We start from the raw sequence: 17,368 nt of genomic DNA, 5'->3' as shown, positions 1-17,368 counted from the left end.
TATCAGGCTGCCGCATTAACATGGCTTAAAGAGTGGATAACTCTAGAGAACAAAAGAATACTTAACTTAGAAGGACATGATCTTATGCTTGGCTGGCACGCATTTGTATGGTACGATAAGGAAAAAAATCATTCATATTTTAAAAGGCATACATTAAGGAAGTATCTACTAGAAGTTTGGAAAGACATAAAGAAAAATCACTTTTTAAATATCCCAGAATGGCTAGCTCCCCTAGAAGCAATAACGCATCCAAAGTCTATAAAAGACAAGAAAATAACTTATAGATATAAAGAATTATTAAATGACCAGATGAAGCTAAAATCTAGGATTAAATTACAAGAAGAAGGGATAATAATAGACTGGTGGCATTATGCTCAGATTCGATCTAGATACCAGAAGGATAAAACTCTTTATATTTTTAATAAAAGTAAGAATCTTTTAAGCAATTTAATTACTATTAATTCAATAAAAATGATAGGGAAAATATATAAATTTCTTATCGCTCATAAAAATATAGAGTTGACTTTAAAAGATACTATGATAAGATGGTGTAGAAATATTGGTAAGGAAATAGACATAGATACATGGGAGAAAGTTTGGATTAATAACTGGAAAACGACCAAATCAGTTTCATTAAAAGAAAACCAAATCAAAATGTTCTACAGATGGCATCTCCCACCAAATAGGATAGCAAAAATGTTTCCCAAAACATCCCCATTATGCTGGAAATGTAAGAAGGATATAGGAACCTATTACCATCAATGGTGGACACGTGGTAAAGCTAAAATATATTGGAAGATGATTGAGAAAATATTAAAAGAAATAATAAAGCAAGATATAGATAATACCCCGGAATTTTACTTATTAGGAGTTACCAATCAGACCTATAAGAAAGAAATTCTTTACTTAATTATACACATATTAACTGCGGCTAGAATAATATATGCGCAAAATTGGAAAGGGGAGGAAATCCCCAAGGAAGAAGAGGTTATAGCTAAAATACTAGATTGCGCTGAAATGGACATGATGACAAGAAGATTAAATGATCAAGAAGATACTAAATTTTATGAAACATGGAACAATGTTTATAAATGGATAGATAAGAAAAAATAAAATATATACACTTATTTCTAGTTAACTTTTTGTATTTGTTTTTACTTAGGTGATAACAATATCAATACTAGCTTAAATGCATTTTTTGATGATTATGACATAGTAGTTTATCTATAGGTATAAGTATAAGTAACATATTAAGAACTTTGGTCTATATATGTATAATAGTTGAAATTAGTTTAAATGTTTTGTTTGATGAATATGGCATTTTACTATAGTAATTAAGATTATATTAAAGGTATTTTTTTTAATGACTATTCTATACTAATTTTACCTAATATTCATATTGTATTCAAGATTTGTAAAACTTTAACTCAAATTTACTAAACCTTTTAACATTTAACATATATTCAATTATGTATTCTTTTTCTGTACTTGAATGTACACTTTCAAAAGAAGCGGGGGAAATACACCCCCACTTTATGTTTAGTGTTTGTATGTGTGTTTGTTTATTTTATGAAAATTAATAAAAAAATTGGAAAAAAAAAGAAACTTCAGAAAGAGGGGTGGGGGTTGGAGAGGGAGGACGAAGCTTCGGAGAGGGAGGATGAAAAGGGCAGGAGGGGCTGGAGCCGAGTGCCTAGCAGCACGTCTCTTCCCCACCCCGTTTCCCTCCAACACGGCCGGGGCCCGTCCCCCCATTTTGGAGCCATTGGAATCTACTCCAGGATAATCCTTCCTTTATTTCTTTATTGGCCAAGTGTGATTGGACACACAAGGGAGGAGAGATAAACAAATGAGAGAGTGAAGGGGAGACAGAGGGAGAGGATGCAGGAATGAGAGAGACCTGGAAGGAGAGAATGAGAGAGAGGGAAAAGAGAGAAGTGGAGAGGAAGGAAGGAAGGAAGGAAGAAGAAATGAAGGGAGGAAGGAGGAAGAATGAAATGAATGGAGGGAAAGAGGGTGGAAGGACCTTTGGGGGGTAATTTTTTTTCTCTCAACATACATTCAAACAACACAATGTACCATCTAATTTTCCATGAATAAAAAAATGCAGTATTTTCTTAGTAACTAATATAATCATCCCAAAAGTTGCAAAAGTTTTTTTTCTAATTTTGTCATCCAGTTACATACATTTTCTTTTAGTTAAATCCCTTCCTTAATGTTCCTTCAAAAAGTACAACACCAATTATATTTCTAACTTATTAACCAGTATGCCAAAGTGCTAAATTCAATTCCATTTATGCATTAATCCAAATCATTATCACCTACTGCATAATCAATACATCTAACTTTATTAAAACAGATCAGCAATTCCTAAATTCATATATCTAAATAGAAAAATTGAAGTTAAAAAAAGAGCAAACAAAACAATACTCCAAGCTTAATCAACCCTTCTCAAACTCCAATTTCTTCAATCTTAGCAGAACTTTGAACCAAACCGTTTTCTTTTTAATTTTTTTGTATCCCCTTTTAATCCCCCTTTCCATTTTATTCTTTCTATTCTCATTGGTTCATTTACTGACCGTTGAAAGTAGCAACGGCTGTGAAAAAAGTGACTTATGGCCCTTTTTAACACTTAGCACCTTCGCAGCAGCCCTTTTGTTTCTAACCGATCCACGCCCAGGCATGGAAATGTACTGCTCAAGACATTATACTTTTCTGCTCACACCGAAAAAAAATAGAGGGAACCCTGTCAGTGGGTTCTGCCTTTTTAGAACATTTGTTCTGGGAAACTGGTTTATCTAAAATGCATAATTAGAATTACCTTTATACAGCATCCAGTAGTCCTATTGTGTATATTACTTTATTCTGAGACCTAAAAAAATATTCTGTTATTTATACAGCAGTACACATGTCTGATTTGATCCAAAGCAATCTGATATTTTTAAATAAAATATTTGTAAGAAAGAAAGAAAGAAAGAAAGAAAGAAAGAAAGAAAGAAGGATGTTAAGGAAGAAAGAAAGACAGATACAGAAAGAAAGAAAGATGTTAGGAAGAAAGAAAGACAGATACAGAAAGAAAGATGTTAGGAAGGAAGACAGAAAGAAAGGAAAGAAAGAAAGATGCTAGGAAGGAAGGAAGACAGATAGAAAGAAAAAGAAGGTAGGAAGGCATGCAGGCAGAAAGACAGAAAAAGATAGTAGGAAGGAAGAGAGACAGACAGAAAGAAAGATGTAGGTAGATAGGAAGGAAGAGAGATAAAAAAAGGTAAGAAGGGAAGGAAGAAGGAAAGAAAAAGGAAGGAGCGAAGGACAGACAGAAAAAGAAAGGAGAGAGGGTAGAAGGAAGGAAGAAGGAAGGAGAGAGAGAAAGAAAGAAAGAAATAGGGAGGAAGGGAGGAAGGAAAGAAAGAGAGAAAGAAAGAAAGAAAGAAAGAAAGAAAGACATATAACCACAATTGAGCCCAAAATTTTGGTTGCTATGCAAGAGTGTTGTTGTGAGATTCACCACATTTTACTCAATCCATGATATGTCCTATCTCTAACAGTGATGTGCAAGTTAGTGAAGTACGTCTGAAGGCATGTATAATGTTCTAGTTATGGTTAAATGTGTGGCAGAAAGTGGACTCTGGTTATGTTTTTCCTATTGCACTTTTCCTAAGTGAAGTTGAATGTGTATAATTTTATAAGAACTCTCTCTCTCTCTCTCTCTCTCTCTCTCTCTCTCTCTTTCTCTCTGTGTACATACAGATACAATTTATATACTAGATAATATATTTTTTGTGTGTGCCTGTGTGTAATATGTATGTACACATAAGGCATATATACAGTGATCCCCCGAGTTTCGCGATCTCAATCTTTGCAAAACGTTATATCGCGATTTTTCCACCCGATGACGTCACTCCCTTCCTTTCTCATCTTTCTTTCTCTCTCTCTTTCTCTATCTTGCTTCTTCCTTTCTCACACTCTCTTCCTCCCTCTCTCATCTCTTTCTTTCCTTCTCTCTCTTTCTCTATCTCTCCCCCTCTTGCTCTCGAGCGGCAAGCGAGCAGCCGGGCGGGTGGGTGAACGGGCAAGCGGAGCGGCTGGGCGGGCAGGTGAACGGGCAAGCGAGCAGCCGGGCGGGCAGGTGAACGGGCAAGCGGAGCGGCCGGGCAGGCAGGTGAACAGGCAAGCGAGCAACCGGGCGTGCAGGCGAACGGGCAAGCAGAGCGGCCGGGCGGGCGGGTGAACGGGCAAGCAAGCAGCCGGGCGGGCGGGTGAACGGGCAAGCGGCAAGCGATCTTGGGGTTTCCCCTTTGCCTGGGCGGCGGGAAGACCAAGGGAAGGTTCCTTCGGCCGCCCAACAGCTGATCTGTTCCGCAGCGCGGCAGCAGCAAGGAGCCGAAGATGGGGTTTCCCCGTTGGCTGGGCAACGGGGAAACCCCATCTTTGGCTCCTCGCTGCTGCCGCGCTGCGGAGCAGATCAGCTGTTGGGCGGCCGAAGGAACCTTCCCTGGGTCTTCCCCGCCGCCCACACGCAAACTCCACCATCTGCGCATGTGCGGCGATGGAAAAAGGGGCGCGCATGCGCAGATGGTGTTTTTACTTCCGCACCACTACATCCCGAAAAATCGATTATCGCGAGGGGTCTTGGAACGGAACCCTCGCGATAATCGGGGGATCACTGTACATAGAATTAAATAGTATATTTTGGATGTTCAGTAATACTAAATACGGTAGATAGGGAAATTGTATCTCTTTGAGGCAAGGAGAGGCCAGACACCCTAACCCTAACTCAAACCCTTGACATGAGTGACCTCAAGTTGGCCAGCTTTAAGCTAGTCACATGACCTTTAAGCCACCATCAACCGGTCGTATGATAATCAAACCACTCCCAACTGGTCACATGGCCAGCAAGCCACTCCTACCCAGCCACATGGTTGACAAGCCACTCCGACCTGGCCAAACTCACAAAATAAGCCATGCCCCCAGTGTGGTAGTAAAATGTTTTGCTGCCCTGTACTGGCCAAAGCACTATATCTGTTATACTGGGATACAGCAAAAGCATTGTGTTTGTGTTTCAAAGCTCTTACTTTGCCAGATCCCATAGTTGTCCATATCGCCCTTCTCCTTCAGGATCTTTGTGGTAGAGGGGGCTGATAATGTAGCTCATTAGAATGTAATGCCTGAATTTTGCACCTGATTTCTGCTTGCAGAGCACAGATTAGAGATTCTAGATAGGTAACATGCCCATGTAGACTAGTAATTTGTTAAAGAGGACAGTATCCAAATTTGAAAAGAATACTTTGAAACATAATAATAAAGGTAATTTATCTATCTTATCTATCTAAATGAGATGGCAGCAACCAGAGATCTTTGCAGCTTCTTTCTGAAACTGTCTCCATTTCTCCCAATCTTTGTCTCTCTCCCCTCTCTCTGTGTGTGTATATATACAGTATATGTGTGTCACAAAGTTTGGTTACTGGCCATTTTGCTCAGTGATCATTTCTTTGAAACAAATTGCTGTCACCACACAATAAGAGATTTTATGTTGATTATTCCCTTTCATTTGTGAACACAAAACAGAGAGGGACAATTAGACTAATATGCTTTTAAAATGTATTTTTTGAATTTAGTAGTTTTAGAATTAGTGTTCATATATATTGCTAGCTTTACTAAAGGCGGGTCTTAATTTATGGCATTTTATAATTTTTAATTTTTCTTTCTAAAAAGAATGTGATGGTTCCAAGTAATGTTCACAACTAATTCAAGACTCTGAGGCCTTGACTTCCTCAAAAATCCTGTTTATTGGGTACATCATATCAGCACAATCAAAGGTGAAGCCAACACTGAATAATTCCTGCATTTTTTGTATAATTAAATAATAGATACTATCAACCCCCTGTGTGTCACAGTCACGTTAGCCAACCAAGCAGGTGATGAATTTCTCAGCATTCCCTCCTGCTGTTGCTAGGGCATGCTGATATGGCCTTGCATTTCAAGAACCTTATCAGTGTTATGTCTGGCACATCAGAGAAAAACATTCTACATTCCATAGGCCCCCCTCCCCCATAAGTATGGCAACTAAGAAAGGAAGCAAGAAAAATATGGTTTCAGCTAGAGTCATTTGGACAATTGACAAATGTCTTGAAACTATTTTTTTAGAAAATATTCAATAAATACATTGTAAAATGAAAGATTGCAGCATTCTGTTGCATGTCTCATCTGTAATATCATATTGGTTCAAAAAGATCTTTTTGAAGGAGGAGGAATTATGCTAATAGTTAGGTTTTCTGACTAAGCATATTTAATGGCCTGGATTATGTAAATGCATTGATTTGGTCTTATAAAGAAAATGTATGAAGATCAAATTGCAAAACTATTGGAAGAGCAGGAGTAAATTGTTTAAGAGGCAGGGAAAGACAGAAAGTCATGTTTGTATGGAATTGATAAAATTGTTGAAAGGAAAAATGTGAGGCTAAAAGAATAGAAGGGAATATATGAAACAACATATGGGTATGATAAAAAGATGCTTTTCAAAGACAGAACTGTATAGAGTTGGTACTCAGTAGATTTCTGTTCTTTCATTTCTTTGTTCACTACTTCTTAGTACAGTATTTTTCTATGACTTGTGCTGAATATATATGGCAATGATATATGATGGTAAAAATAACTTCAAGCTACAAAAAGCCCTCCTAAATATACTTTGCTTTGAAACATAATTTTAAAATATATGTGTATTTATATTGGAACAAAAGTAAATATATTCCAGATGAAAAAAGTCAGATAATCTAACATTGATAGATAATACAGTTCAAGTACCAATTCTAGTTTATAAATATTGTATTTGTTATTTTCTTTGTCTTAGGCCTTGATGACTGCCTGCAACAATATATCAAGAATTTTGAGAGAGAAAAGATTGGTGGAGACCAGCTACTACGTATTACTCATCAAGAACTGGAGGATTTGGGCGTTACTCGAATTGGTCATCAAGAGCTTATCCTGGAAGCAGTTGACTTACTCTGTGCATTGGTAAATAATTTGAAAATGAAGAAAGGGGTTCTGAAATGTATGAAAATTGTATAACCCATGGGAATGTGCAAAACTATTTCAAGGATTTTGAATAATACTAATATATTTAGTTTTAGTGATACAAAAAATTAATTGTAGTACAAATCATAGTTGAAAAGTCTTTCATTCTAAAATCAAAGCTTTTTTCAAAGAAAATGTGTTTTTATTGAACTAAAAATGACTATTTTGTTTGCAGAAATAATTTGTTTCCAAAGGAGAAAATGATTTATTTGTAAATCATACCTACTTTTTAGAAGAGCAAGCAAAATGCCTTCTTATCAAAATAAAAAACAAGGCACTTTGACTGGATTCATACCTCATATTAAATGGTAGTTGTAATTATGATTTGGTGAATAAATTGCAATGGGTGAATTACTGTGCATATACATGTGTCAGCAGATTACCTGGAAAGTAGCCATACTAAATTTTTGAAAAGTTTTAAACTCCTCAGCACTTTAAAGAGAAGAACTTCATTTGTGATATTACTGCAGCTGAAGCAAATGTCTGAATATTTCCAAATTCAAATTCAGAATAAGGATACATACTCGGGAGCTTTGAATTTCCATGTGGAATTGCAGAGGACAAGGTTTGCAGGAAGAAGTTTCTTGTGGTCCAACTTCTACATTGACAGATATCTGGAGAGGAGGAGCAGGTAGCAAGAGAGCTGCATGAGGGTGGGCTACCCCAACAAGCCAGCATTCTTTCCACACATGATTGTAAATGGAGATTTCCTTTTGAGAATGGCCAGCCTCCCTCATGCAGGAATGGGGAGCACTGCTCCCCTGCCTTATTCTCTTGCTTTCCAGAGATCTGTCGAGGTAGAAGTTGGACTCATAGGAAACTGCTTCCTGCAAACATTGTCCTCTGCACTTTCACAAAAAGCAGCCTGGAAGAGGCACTGGACAGAGAAACAGCAATGATGTCTGAGATTTGGAAAAGAATGTCTCCGCACACACACATACATACACACACACAAACACACATACCCCATTTCAAGCTTGGAGATTTTTATCCACATCTGAGTTTGCAAACTGCCAATCATGGCTGGGCTTGGGGGGAATGCCCTCACCTTCCTCTGTGGATAAAAGTCCCCAAACTTGAAATACGTGTGTATGTGCGTGCGTGCATGTGCACATGCTTGGCTGCCTGCAGTTTGGGGAGGCAAGGAGCTTGTGGGGCACCAAATTGTCTCCATATCAGTTTAGCAGGTGTGACTTATTCTGTCCTGACCCAGCCATCTCTAGTCAGCCGCATCCAGTGAGTGGTATTGAGTTAGATTTTTCTCCATGAAACTTCTAAGCTCCTCCATCTCCCTTGGGGTCATTGAATATGTCTTTGGCTTGGGTAATTTCGCCCCAGGCAGTGTTTCAATGGCACAGTCAGTGGGGCAATGGGGAGTGAGTACATCTGATTCCCACTTGCTAAATGTTTCAGCTAGGTCCAGGTATTCCTTTGGGATGGTTGGCCCATTTGGCCACTCAGCTAATGCCTTAACAGGGTCTTCTTTCCCTTGCCCACCAATAGTGATTCTCTACCTTTGTAACTGTCCCTACATCGTGCAATACACCTGCTCTAATCCTCCAGCACCAATTGTCCTTCCAGTCAACTGCTGGATCCCACTTCTTCAGCCACGCCAACCCCAATGTCATAGTCTGCCATTTTGGGGGCTAATATGAACCAAATAGTCTCCTTGTGGCTCCCTGCTTTCACAGTTACCAGCTTAGTTAGGTATGTGATGGGCAGCCCCCCAGTAAGGGAGCCATCAACATGCTCAAACTTTATAGGCTACCTCAATTTTTTAAGTCTCAGTCCCATCTGTTCTACAGTTTGTAGGCTAACCAAGCAGCGGGTTCAATCTGAATCTACCAGGGCCATGAAGATCCCCCTTGCTCCTGAATGGGCACTAGCATCTTCACCAGAGCAATCAAAGGAGAGATGCTTCCACTTACTATTGGATCATCCTTCCCTTTGTTGTCACTCTTGTAGAAGACCAGGTTGGGCTTGCTGGGAGTCAGAGTTCCCTTCTTCTCATTGGAGGGGTAAGAGACTTCCACAACCTGCTATGCCACTCGCATCATCTTCTTTCCCTTCCTTGGCACCTTCTTGACCTTTGGCTGGCTCAGACCCCTCAACACTGACGTGGGCTGTGGGACTGGACAATTGGCTGCTCAATGGCCCTCTTTCCCGCATCAGAAGCAGGCTCTGGGAAAGGTGTCATGGGCTCTCCTTTGGGTTAGAGCAGTGGTTCTTAACCTTGTTTGAGGTACTGAACCCACCAGTTTCATATGCACATTCACTGAACCCTTCTTTAGTGATAAATCAAATATGATTTTTTTTCAAATTCAAGACATAGGTATAGGTTTTTTAACAGGTACACAAAATGAACCGTGCATGAACATCACCTTGATCAAAGAACAAAACCAACACAGCGCATGAACTCACAACAAATTACATACCTGCAAATCAGTGACAGGGTGCTGTTGTTTTTGTTTTTGAGATACTAGTTCAGATATGCGTGGCTTCACCTTGGCAGGTGCTACTCCCATGTCATTTTCACAGCAAAGTCTGTTCCTTTTCTTTGTTTTTATGTCCAGCATCCTTGAAAAAGATTGTTCGCAGAGATATGTTGTAACAAATGGTATAAAAAATTCCAGGGCTTTCTTAGCAATAATTGGATACTGCCCAATTAATGTAACGTGATCATCTGCAGTAAGTGATGGCCAAGCGGGGCGTGTCATCACAAATGTACATAATGAGTTGGGTGTGTCTTGACCTCCGTGGCGGAGGCTCTGCCGAACCCCTGAGACTAACTCACCGAACCCCTAGGGTTCGATAGAACCCCAGTTAAGAACCACTGGGTTAGAGGGAAGGGCTGTTGGTGCCTTGGATGCTGGCAGGCATCTCTCTTGGCCTCATCGGGGTCATGCACCACATACTGCCAGTACTCCAACAGGTCTAGTTTCATTGTGTTTTCCAGTTGGTACCATGCCGCAAGGTCATCTGGCTCTCCTTTGGATTAAAGGGAGGGATTGTTTGTCCCTTGCATGCTGGCAGGCACCTCGCTTGGCCTCATTGGGGTGACCCTCATGCACCACATACAGCCAGTATTCCAACTGGTATAGTTTCACTATGTTTGGCAGTTGGTACCAGGCCCTGAGATAATCTGGAATACCTCAGGTCAGACAGTTTTGGTAGACCAGCAAGTGTTCTGGCCACTGTCTCAGCTTCCAACCAGGCTTCAGAACTCCTGGATACATTAGGTTACTGACCTACTGCCCTGTCTTATAGTGCAGATTCTGGTTTCCACCCAGCAGGCTTGCACAGGGTCTCCAAGCCTGTCTTGGTGCTCTTTCAGGAGGGCATCAACATTCCCCAGTCCTGGCGCCCCTTCATTATGGAGGTACATCACCCAATCTGCCAGTTCTTCTAGATTCAAAGAGATGCCATTTATAAAGTCAACTTCATCCGGGTGTATTGCTCCATATCACTCAAAATAGTTCTACATCTGATTCAGGAAATCGGCTAGCTTCTCTGGTCACCCGTCAAACATGGCTTTCAGAGGCAGGAGCTCCCAGCACACAGCCCAGTGAAAATCCCACTGAATATGGAACTGCTTGAGTCTGAGCTCCTAAGCTTTTCCCACAATCATGGGAGAGATGGCAACCTCCCTGGGAGAATCCCAGTTCCTTGGGCTATACTCCTCAGTCTCACCCATTAGGGTGGAGATAGGGTTGCTGAAGCTTGGTCCATCCAAGCCCTGCTCCCGGGACAGAGGATTTTATTGACACTTTTCCTTGCATCTCCATTCTGACTAAGCTTTTGTGCAGCTGCTCCACAGAAGTGTTACACCATGCTGCAGGAATTTCCATCCCCTGGTTCTTCCCAGTCTGCAACCCTCCAAGCCTTTCATTTGCTACCTCGAGTTATGACCATTCCAGGCAGGACTAAGGGGAACTCTAATTTAGGTGCCTTCCCCACTCTGCTCAGCCATTGTGTCTTCATGTCAAAGCAAATGGATAAGGCCATGACTCCTTCCCCACACATCGATGGCTGCTCTAATTTCTCCACCCCCATCTTGGGTCAGGCCACCACCATCTGCGTCTCTGAGTTAGTTTGGGTGGCTTCTGGTGCCTCTTGAGGAGGAAGCAATTCAGGTTTTGCTGCAGCATCAATTTTTTGCTGCGATCCAGACATTGTTAGGTTACTGCTCTCTCAGAGGCATATAAGTAGGCTGCGTTAATTTAGGTAGAGCTGGTTAAATATCAACTGTCTGACTAGTGAACTCAAAATAAAGAAACACTCTCAGGAGCTTTGAATTCCCAAAAGTAAAACTTTATTGGATACACCATTTTGGTATTGAAGAAACAAAACCAGTTCTCATTTTCCCTCTCAAATGCTTACCTAGTTAGACAATAGCTTCCTCTTCTCCCTACCCCTGGGTTATCATATTGTCTAATTATAAAATTTCTCTTTGTTATGGGAACAGTCCCATAACTGTTCTTTCTCCAGCAACGGTAGTGGTGACCTTGATGGTTGCCAATCTCTCACAATCTCCATATACATTCTCAGTATCTCCCCTTCCCCTAGTTCATTGACAAGTTGAAAAGCATTAAGGTTTGAAAGAAACAAAGTGGTTCAATCTTGACAAAGTGGTTTGTGCTGCATGGACATTTTGGCAACAGATTTTTCTGTTGCCTGAAGATAAGACTGATCTCATGCAAGTTTTACTTGATTTTTATGAATTTTCTATTCTATAGAAAGATATTATACATCATTAGACATAGAATAGAATTCTTTATTGGCCAAGTATGATTGCACACACAAGGAATTTGTCTTTGATGCATATGCTTTCAGTATACGTAAAAGAAAAAGATACATTTGTCAAGAATCATGAGGTAAAGCACTTAATGATTGTCATAGGGGTCAAATAAGCAATGAGGAAACAATCAATATTAATAAAAATATTAAGGATACAAGCAACAAGTTACAAGTGTTTAATTTATACATGGTATGCTTGTGTGTGTGTCTGTTAGTATATGGGTTTTTTAAAATCTTTAAATATTTTAATTAATTGGATTATTTATGATTTGTTGCACTTGTTGTGAGCCGCCCCGAGTCTTCGGAGAGGGGCGGCATACAAATCCAAATAATAAAAAATAATAATAATAATAATAATAATAATAATAATAATAATACAGTCATACAGTCATAAGTTGGAGGAAATGGGTGATAGGAATGATGAGAAAAAACTACTAGTAGTAGTAGTGCAGACTTAGTAAATAGTTTGACAGTGTTGAGGGAATTATTTGTCTTGGTGCGCAGTGCTCTGTAGTGACGTTTTGAGGGTAGGAATTGAAGCAGTTTATGTCTGGGATGCGAGAGGTCAGTAAATATTTTCACTGCCCTCTTTTTGACTCAGTATATAGGTCCTCAATGGAAGGCAGATTGGCAGCAATTGTTTTTTTGTGCAGTTCTGGTTATCCTCTGAAGTCTGTGTTAGTCTTGATGGGTTGCAGAATCAAACGAGACAGTTATAGAGGTGCACATGGCAGACTGAGTGATTCCTCTATAGAACTGTATCAGCAGTTCCTTGGGCAGTTTGAGCTTCCTGAGCTGGCGCAGAAAGAACATTCTTTGTTGGGCTTTTTTGATGACATTTTTGATGTTAGGTGACCATTTTAGGTCTTGAGATATGATAGAACCTAGAAATTTGAAGGTCTCTACTGTTGATACTGTGTTGTCTAGTATTGTGAGAGGTGGTCGGATGGGAGAGTTTTTCCTAAAGTCTATCACCATTTCTACGGTTTTGAGTGTGTTCAGTTCTAGATTGTTCCGGTCGCATCACGAGTTCAACCTACCGTCTGTATGTGGTTTCATTGTTATCACGAATGAAAGCAATCATTATTATATGTCTGCCTTTTGGGGGGGGGCTTGTGCTAATTGTACAGGTATCTGATGTGATTTTGCCTAGCTTCACCTGTTAGGAAGCTTGTGACCCACTTACAAGTGTGTTTAGGTACTGCTAGCTGGTTTAGTTTAGTTAAAAGAATGTCCGGTATGATGGTGTTGAATGCTGAACTAAAGTATACAAAAAGGACCCTAGCGTAGGTCTTTGGAGATTCAATATGTTGTAGGATGTAACACAGAACCATATTAACAGCATCATCTGTCAATCTATTTGCTCAGTATGCAAATTCCGGTTCGCAAATTGCAGGGGGTCTAACAGTGGATCTGTGATGGTTTTCAAGTGGGACAACACTAGACTTTCAAAGGTTTTCTTAAAAAAAAATCTTTATTGAGTTTTATTAAGAATAAGACAAAGAGGAATCAATAGTACATAGTGATTAACGTTCATATCACATAACATCTGTTCTGCCGGCGTGTTTCAACCGCCCGTAATTACAGGGTAATTAGTCCAGGAAGACACACACCACACGATAAAAGGAAACCCCAAAAGTTTTTATAAACAGAAAAACAGAAACTGCTCCCTTTTTAAATGTCAAAGGGATTTTCTGGTACACACAAGGCACAGGTTAAATGCAATCCAATAACTGGGAAATTGAGTCCAATTCTAAAGTCCAGAGAGTCCACACACAATCTTGAACAGCACAAAAACCACGATCTTGACAAAACAATGAATCAGATAAACTGCCATGAGGCTAAAACACCAAGCTGCACTTTTTTCTGTAGCACTAATTTCAGCAGCCGCACCCAACCACAGGTGGCCTCATTTTCTCCTCTAATAATCCTTCAGTTGTTGTCTCCTATGCATCACTTTACGCATGCGTGGATGTGTCATTAATTCTTGTTCAGAATCCAGGGATGATACAGATGATTGATCTCCTCTTGGGCTGTCTGCCAAACTCCCCTCTTCCCTGTCACCCACGCTTCCTTGGTCAGAGGAGGCTTCGTCGGCAGATTCCATCGGGAGCAAAACAGGCCTGAGGCATGTGGATGTTTCCCCCACATCCACCTGCACATTCCTTGGGGCAGGAGCTGGGCCAGAGCTAACTACAACAACATCATAGTAATATTTATTTATTTATTTATTAGATTTGTATGCCGCCCCTCTCCATAGACTCAGGGTGGCTCACAGCAATAATAAAAACAATGTACAACAAATCTAATATTTAAAATGTCTAAAAAACCCTTAATTAAAAAGCAAGACATACACACAAACATACCATGCATAAACTATATAGGCCTGGGGTAGATGTCTCAATTCATCCATGCCTGACAGCAGAGGTGGGTTTTAAGAAGCTTACGAAAGGCAAGGAGGGTGGGGGCAATCCTACTCTCCAGGGGGAGCTGGTTCCAGAGGATTGGGACTGCCACAGAGAAGGCTCTTCTCCTGGGTCCCGCCAGACGACATTGTTTAGTCGATGGGACCTGGAGAAGGCCAACTCTGTGAGACCTAACTGGTCGCTGGGATTCGTGCGGCAGAAGGCAGTCCTGGAGATATTCTGGTCCGATGCCATGAAGGGCTTTATAGGTCATAACCAACACTTTGAATTGTGACTGGAAACTGATAGGCAACCAATGCAGATTGCGGAGTGTTGGTGTAACATGGGCATACCTAGGGAAGCCCATGATTGCTCTCGTAGCTGCATTCTGCACGATCTGAAGTTTCCAAACACTTTTCAAAGGTAGCCCCATGTAGAGAGCATTACATGAGTCGAACCTCAAGGTGATGAGGGCATGAGTGACTGTGAGCAGTGACTCCTGGTCCAGGTAGGGCCACAACTGGTGCACCAGGTGAACCTGGGCAAACGCCCCCCTCGCCACAGCTGAAAGATGGTTCTCTACTGTAAGCTGTGGATCGAGGAGGATGCCCAAGTTGTGGACCCTCTCTGAGGGGGTCAATAATCCCCCCCAGGGATATGGATAGACAGATGGAATTGTCCTTGGGAGACAAAACCCGCTGAGAGGTCAAAAAGCGCCAGGACAGAGGACAAGCCCCTGTCCCGGGCCCGCCAGAGATCATCCACCAACACGACTAAAGCAGTTTCTGTGCTGTACAGGCCTGAATCCTGACTGTTGAGGGCCTAGATAATCGGCTTCCTCCAAGGACCGCTGGAGCTGGAGCGCCACCACCTTCTCAACAACCTTCCCCATAAAGGGAAGGTTGGAGACTGGACGGTAGTTGTTAAGAATGACTGGGTCCAGGGAAGGCTTCTTGAGGAGGGGGTGCACAAGTGCCTCCTTGTAGGGATCCGGAAAGGACCCCCTCCCCAAAGAAGCATTGACAATCTCCTGGACCCAGCTCCGTGTCACCTCCCTGCTGGCCGAAACCAGCCAGGAGGGACACGGATCCAGTAAACATGTGGCAGAACTCACAGCTCCAATGGCCTTGTCCACTTCATCAGGTGTCACCAGATCAAACTCTTCCCAGACAGATGGACAAGTATGGGCCCCAGTCACCTTGACTGACTTGTTGTCAGTCGACTCTGTTATGCAATCAGAGTCGAGGTCCGCTCGGATCCGAGTGACTTTATCAGCGGAAAATTTGTTAAAATTCTTGGCACTACTCTGCAAGGGCTCCCCAACTCCCCCCTTGTTAAGAAGGGAGTGGGTCACTCTAAACAGAGTGGCCAGGCGAGATTCCGCTGATGCAATCAAGGTCACATGATACGAGCATCTTGCCCCCTTGAGCGCCACTTTGTAAGTCTTAATATGAGCTCTTACAAGTGTTCAATCGGATTCGGGCTTACTCTTCCTCCATCGCTTCTCTATACGTCTCTTATTATTATATTATTAAAGAAAGAGAAAAAAGAGAAAAAAAGAAAAGAAAAAAGGAAAGGAAGGAGAGAAGAAAAATAGAGTAGGCGATAGAAAAGGAGAGAATGAGAAAAGGGATAATAGAAAGGATAAAGAAGTAAAGGGAAGAGGGGGAGAATTGGAATGAGAGTGTCTAGCCATTTTTTGGTATCACAGTTGGTTACGATGTCTGTTTCAATGGTGTATTTGGGATATTATTTCCCATATTAAAGAGTTTATTTCTGATTTGTGTTGAGGTTCATTAATGATCCTCAAAGGTTTTCATTAGTACAGATGTTAGACCAACTGATCAGTAGTCATTCAGTTCCTTGATGGAGGTTTCTTGGGCACTGGGATGATAGTAGAGCATTTGAAGCAGGGAGGAACATAACACCTGTCTAGTGATTTGTTGAAGATTTGGGTGAAGATGGGGGCCAATTGGTCAGCACATAATTTTAAAGATTTTATTGCAAATGTGTCCTAGAATGATTAAGGAGAAAGTTTTCTAGGAAATATAAGTTTTATAAAAAGAAGCAAATATGTTAAGGAATGGTGGGGATTTCTGGTCCAAAAAGGCAGATTGTACATTAATTTTCAAAAAATAAGAATGCTATTGAAAATATCCTGTACGGTAGTGTATTAAAGATTCAGAACAATACTTAAACTTATACAGCCATACAGTATATAATTCCTAAATTGTGAATTGAATATTTCTTATGTATTTTTCAAATAAAGCCTCAAACTGTTTTCATAAATATTTGTTTCTTTTAACTAAAAAAGTACTATTTTATTATGGAACTAACTATATAATACTCACATTTCAAATTTATAGTTGGTAGATTTTTAATTTCTACTAACACAGAAATAAAATTATGCAAGAAATAATAATTCATGCATTCATGGGCTAAGCATTAAAATGTTATTTATAAGAATAAACTTTTTGTTCCCTTTTCTAAAATGCAGAATTATGGATTAGAAACTGAGAACCTAAAAACACTTTCTCACAAGCTAAATGCATCTGCCAAAAACCTTCAGAACTTTATCACAGGAAGAAGGAGGAGTGGTCATTATGATGGTAGGAGTAGCAGAAAATTACCAAATGATTTCCTTACCTCAGTGGTGGATTTGATTGGAGCAGCAAAAAGTCTCCTAGCATGGCTGGACAGGTAAAACCATTTCAGTTGTTCCAATGATGACTATCTTTTTGTTCTTATAAATAAATGCAATGTATTATAAATTGTATTAAAGTATTAATTACATCTGCTTTATTTGAAACATCAGTAAAATTTATACAGAGCACAACATATAATTTAAGCTTAAATATAGTTAAATATAGTTGTATACTGAAGATTTAACACCAAAACTAGTCCCATTTTGCAACTGCTTTTCAATGCTGCATAGAGGCAGATTGATTACTGGTGGCAGAACCAAATGCCGCTTTATTAATGGGCTGCCATTCCTTTAGCTCAGCACAGAGATGGGTTCCTACTGGTGCAGTAGTCAGGTAGTAACCTGCCGATTGAGCAATTTGCACATGACAACTCTGGTGCTGTTTTTGCCG

General features: G+C 40.5%; 1 protein-coding gene across 6 annotated transcripts in view; it reads left to right on the top strand.

Annotated features, from left to right (window-relative positions):
• CNKSR2 (connector enhancer of kinase suppressor of Ras 2) overlaps positions 1 to 17,368 on the top strand; it is a 326,584-nt gene that overhangs the window by 59,113 nt on the left and 250,103 nt on the right. For all 6 annotated transcript variants that reach the window (XM_070750725.1, XM_070750722.1, XM_070750728.1 and 3 more), the window contains exons 2-3: positions 6,848 to 7,011; positions 16,771 to 16,973. In XM_070750725.1, the coding sequence (XP_070606826.1) occupies positions 6,848 to 7,011; positions 16,771 to 16,973 (367 nt within the window). The remainder of the gene's footprint in view (positions 1 to 6,847; positions 7,012 to 16,770; positions 16,974 to 17,368) is intronic.

Source organism: Erythrolamprus reginae, chromosome 4 (assembly GCF_031021105.1).
Source record: "Erythrolamprus reginae isolate rEryReg1 chromosome 4, rEryReg1.hap1, whole genome shotgun sequence".
Taxonomy (NCBI): Eukaryota; Metazoa; Chordata; class Lepidosauria; order Squamata; family Dipsadidae; genus Erythrolamprus; species Erythrolamprus reginae.
The sequence above is the reverse complement of the archived record's forward strand: the minus strand, read 5'-3'. Positions and strand labels throughout refer to the sequence as shown.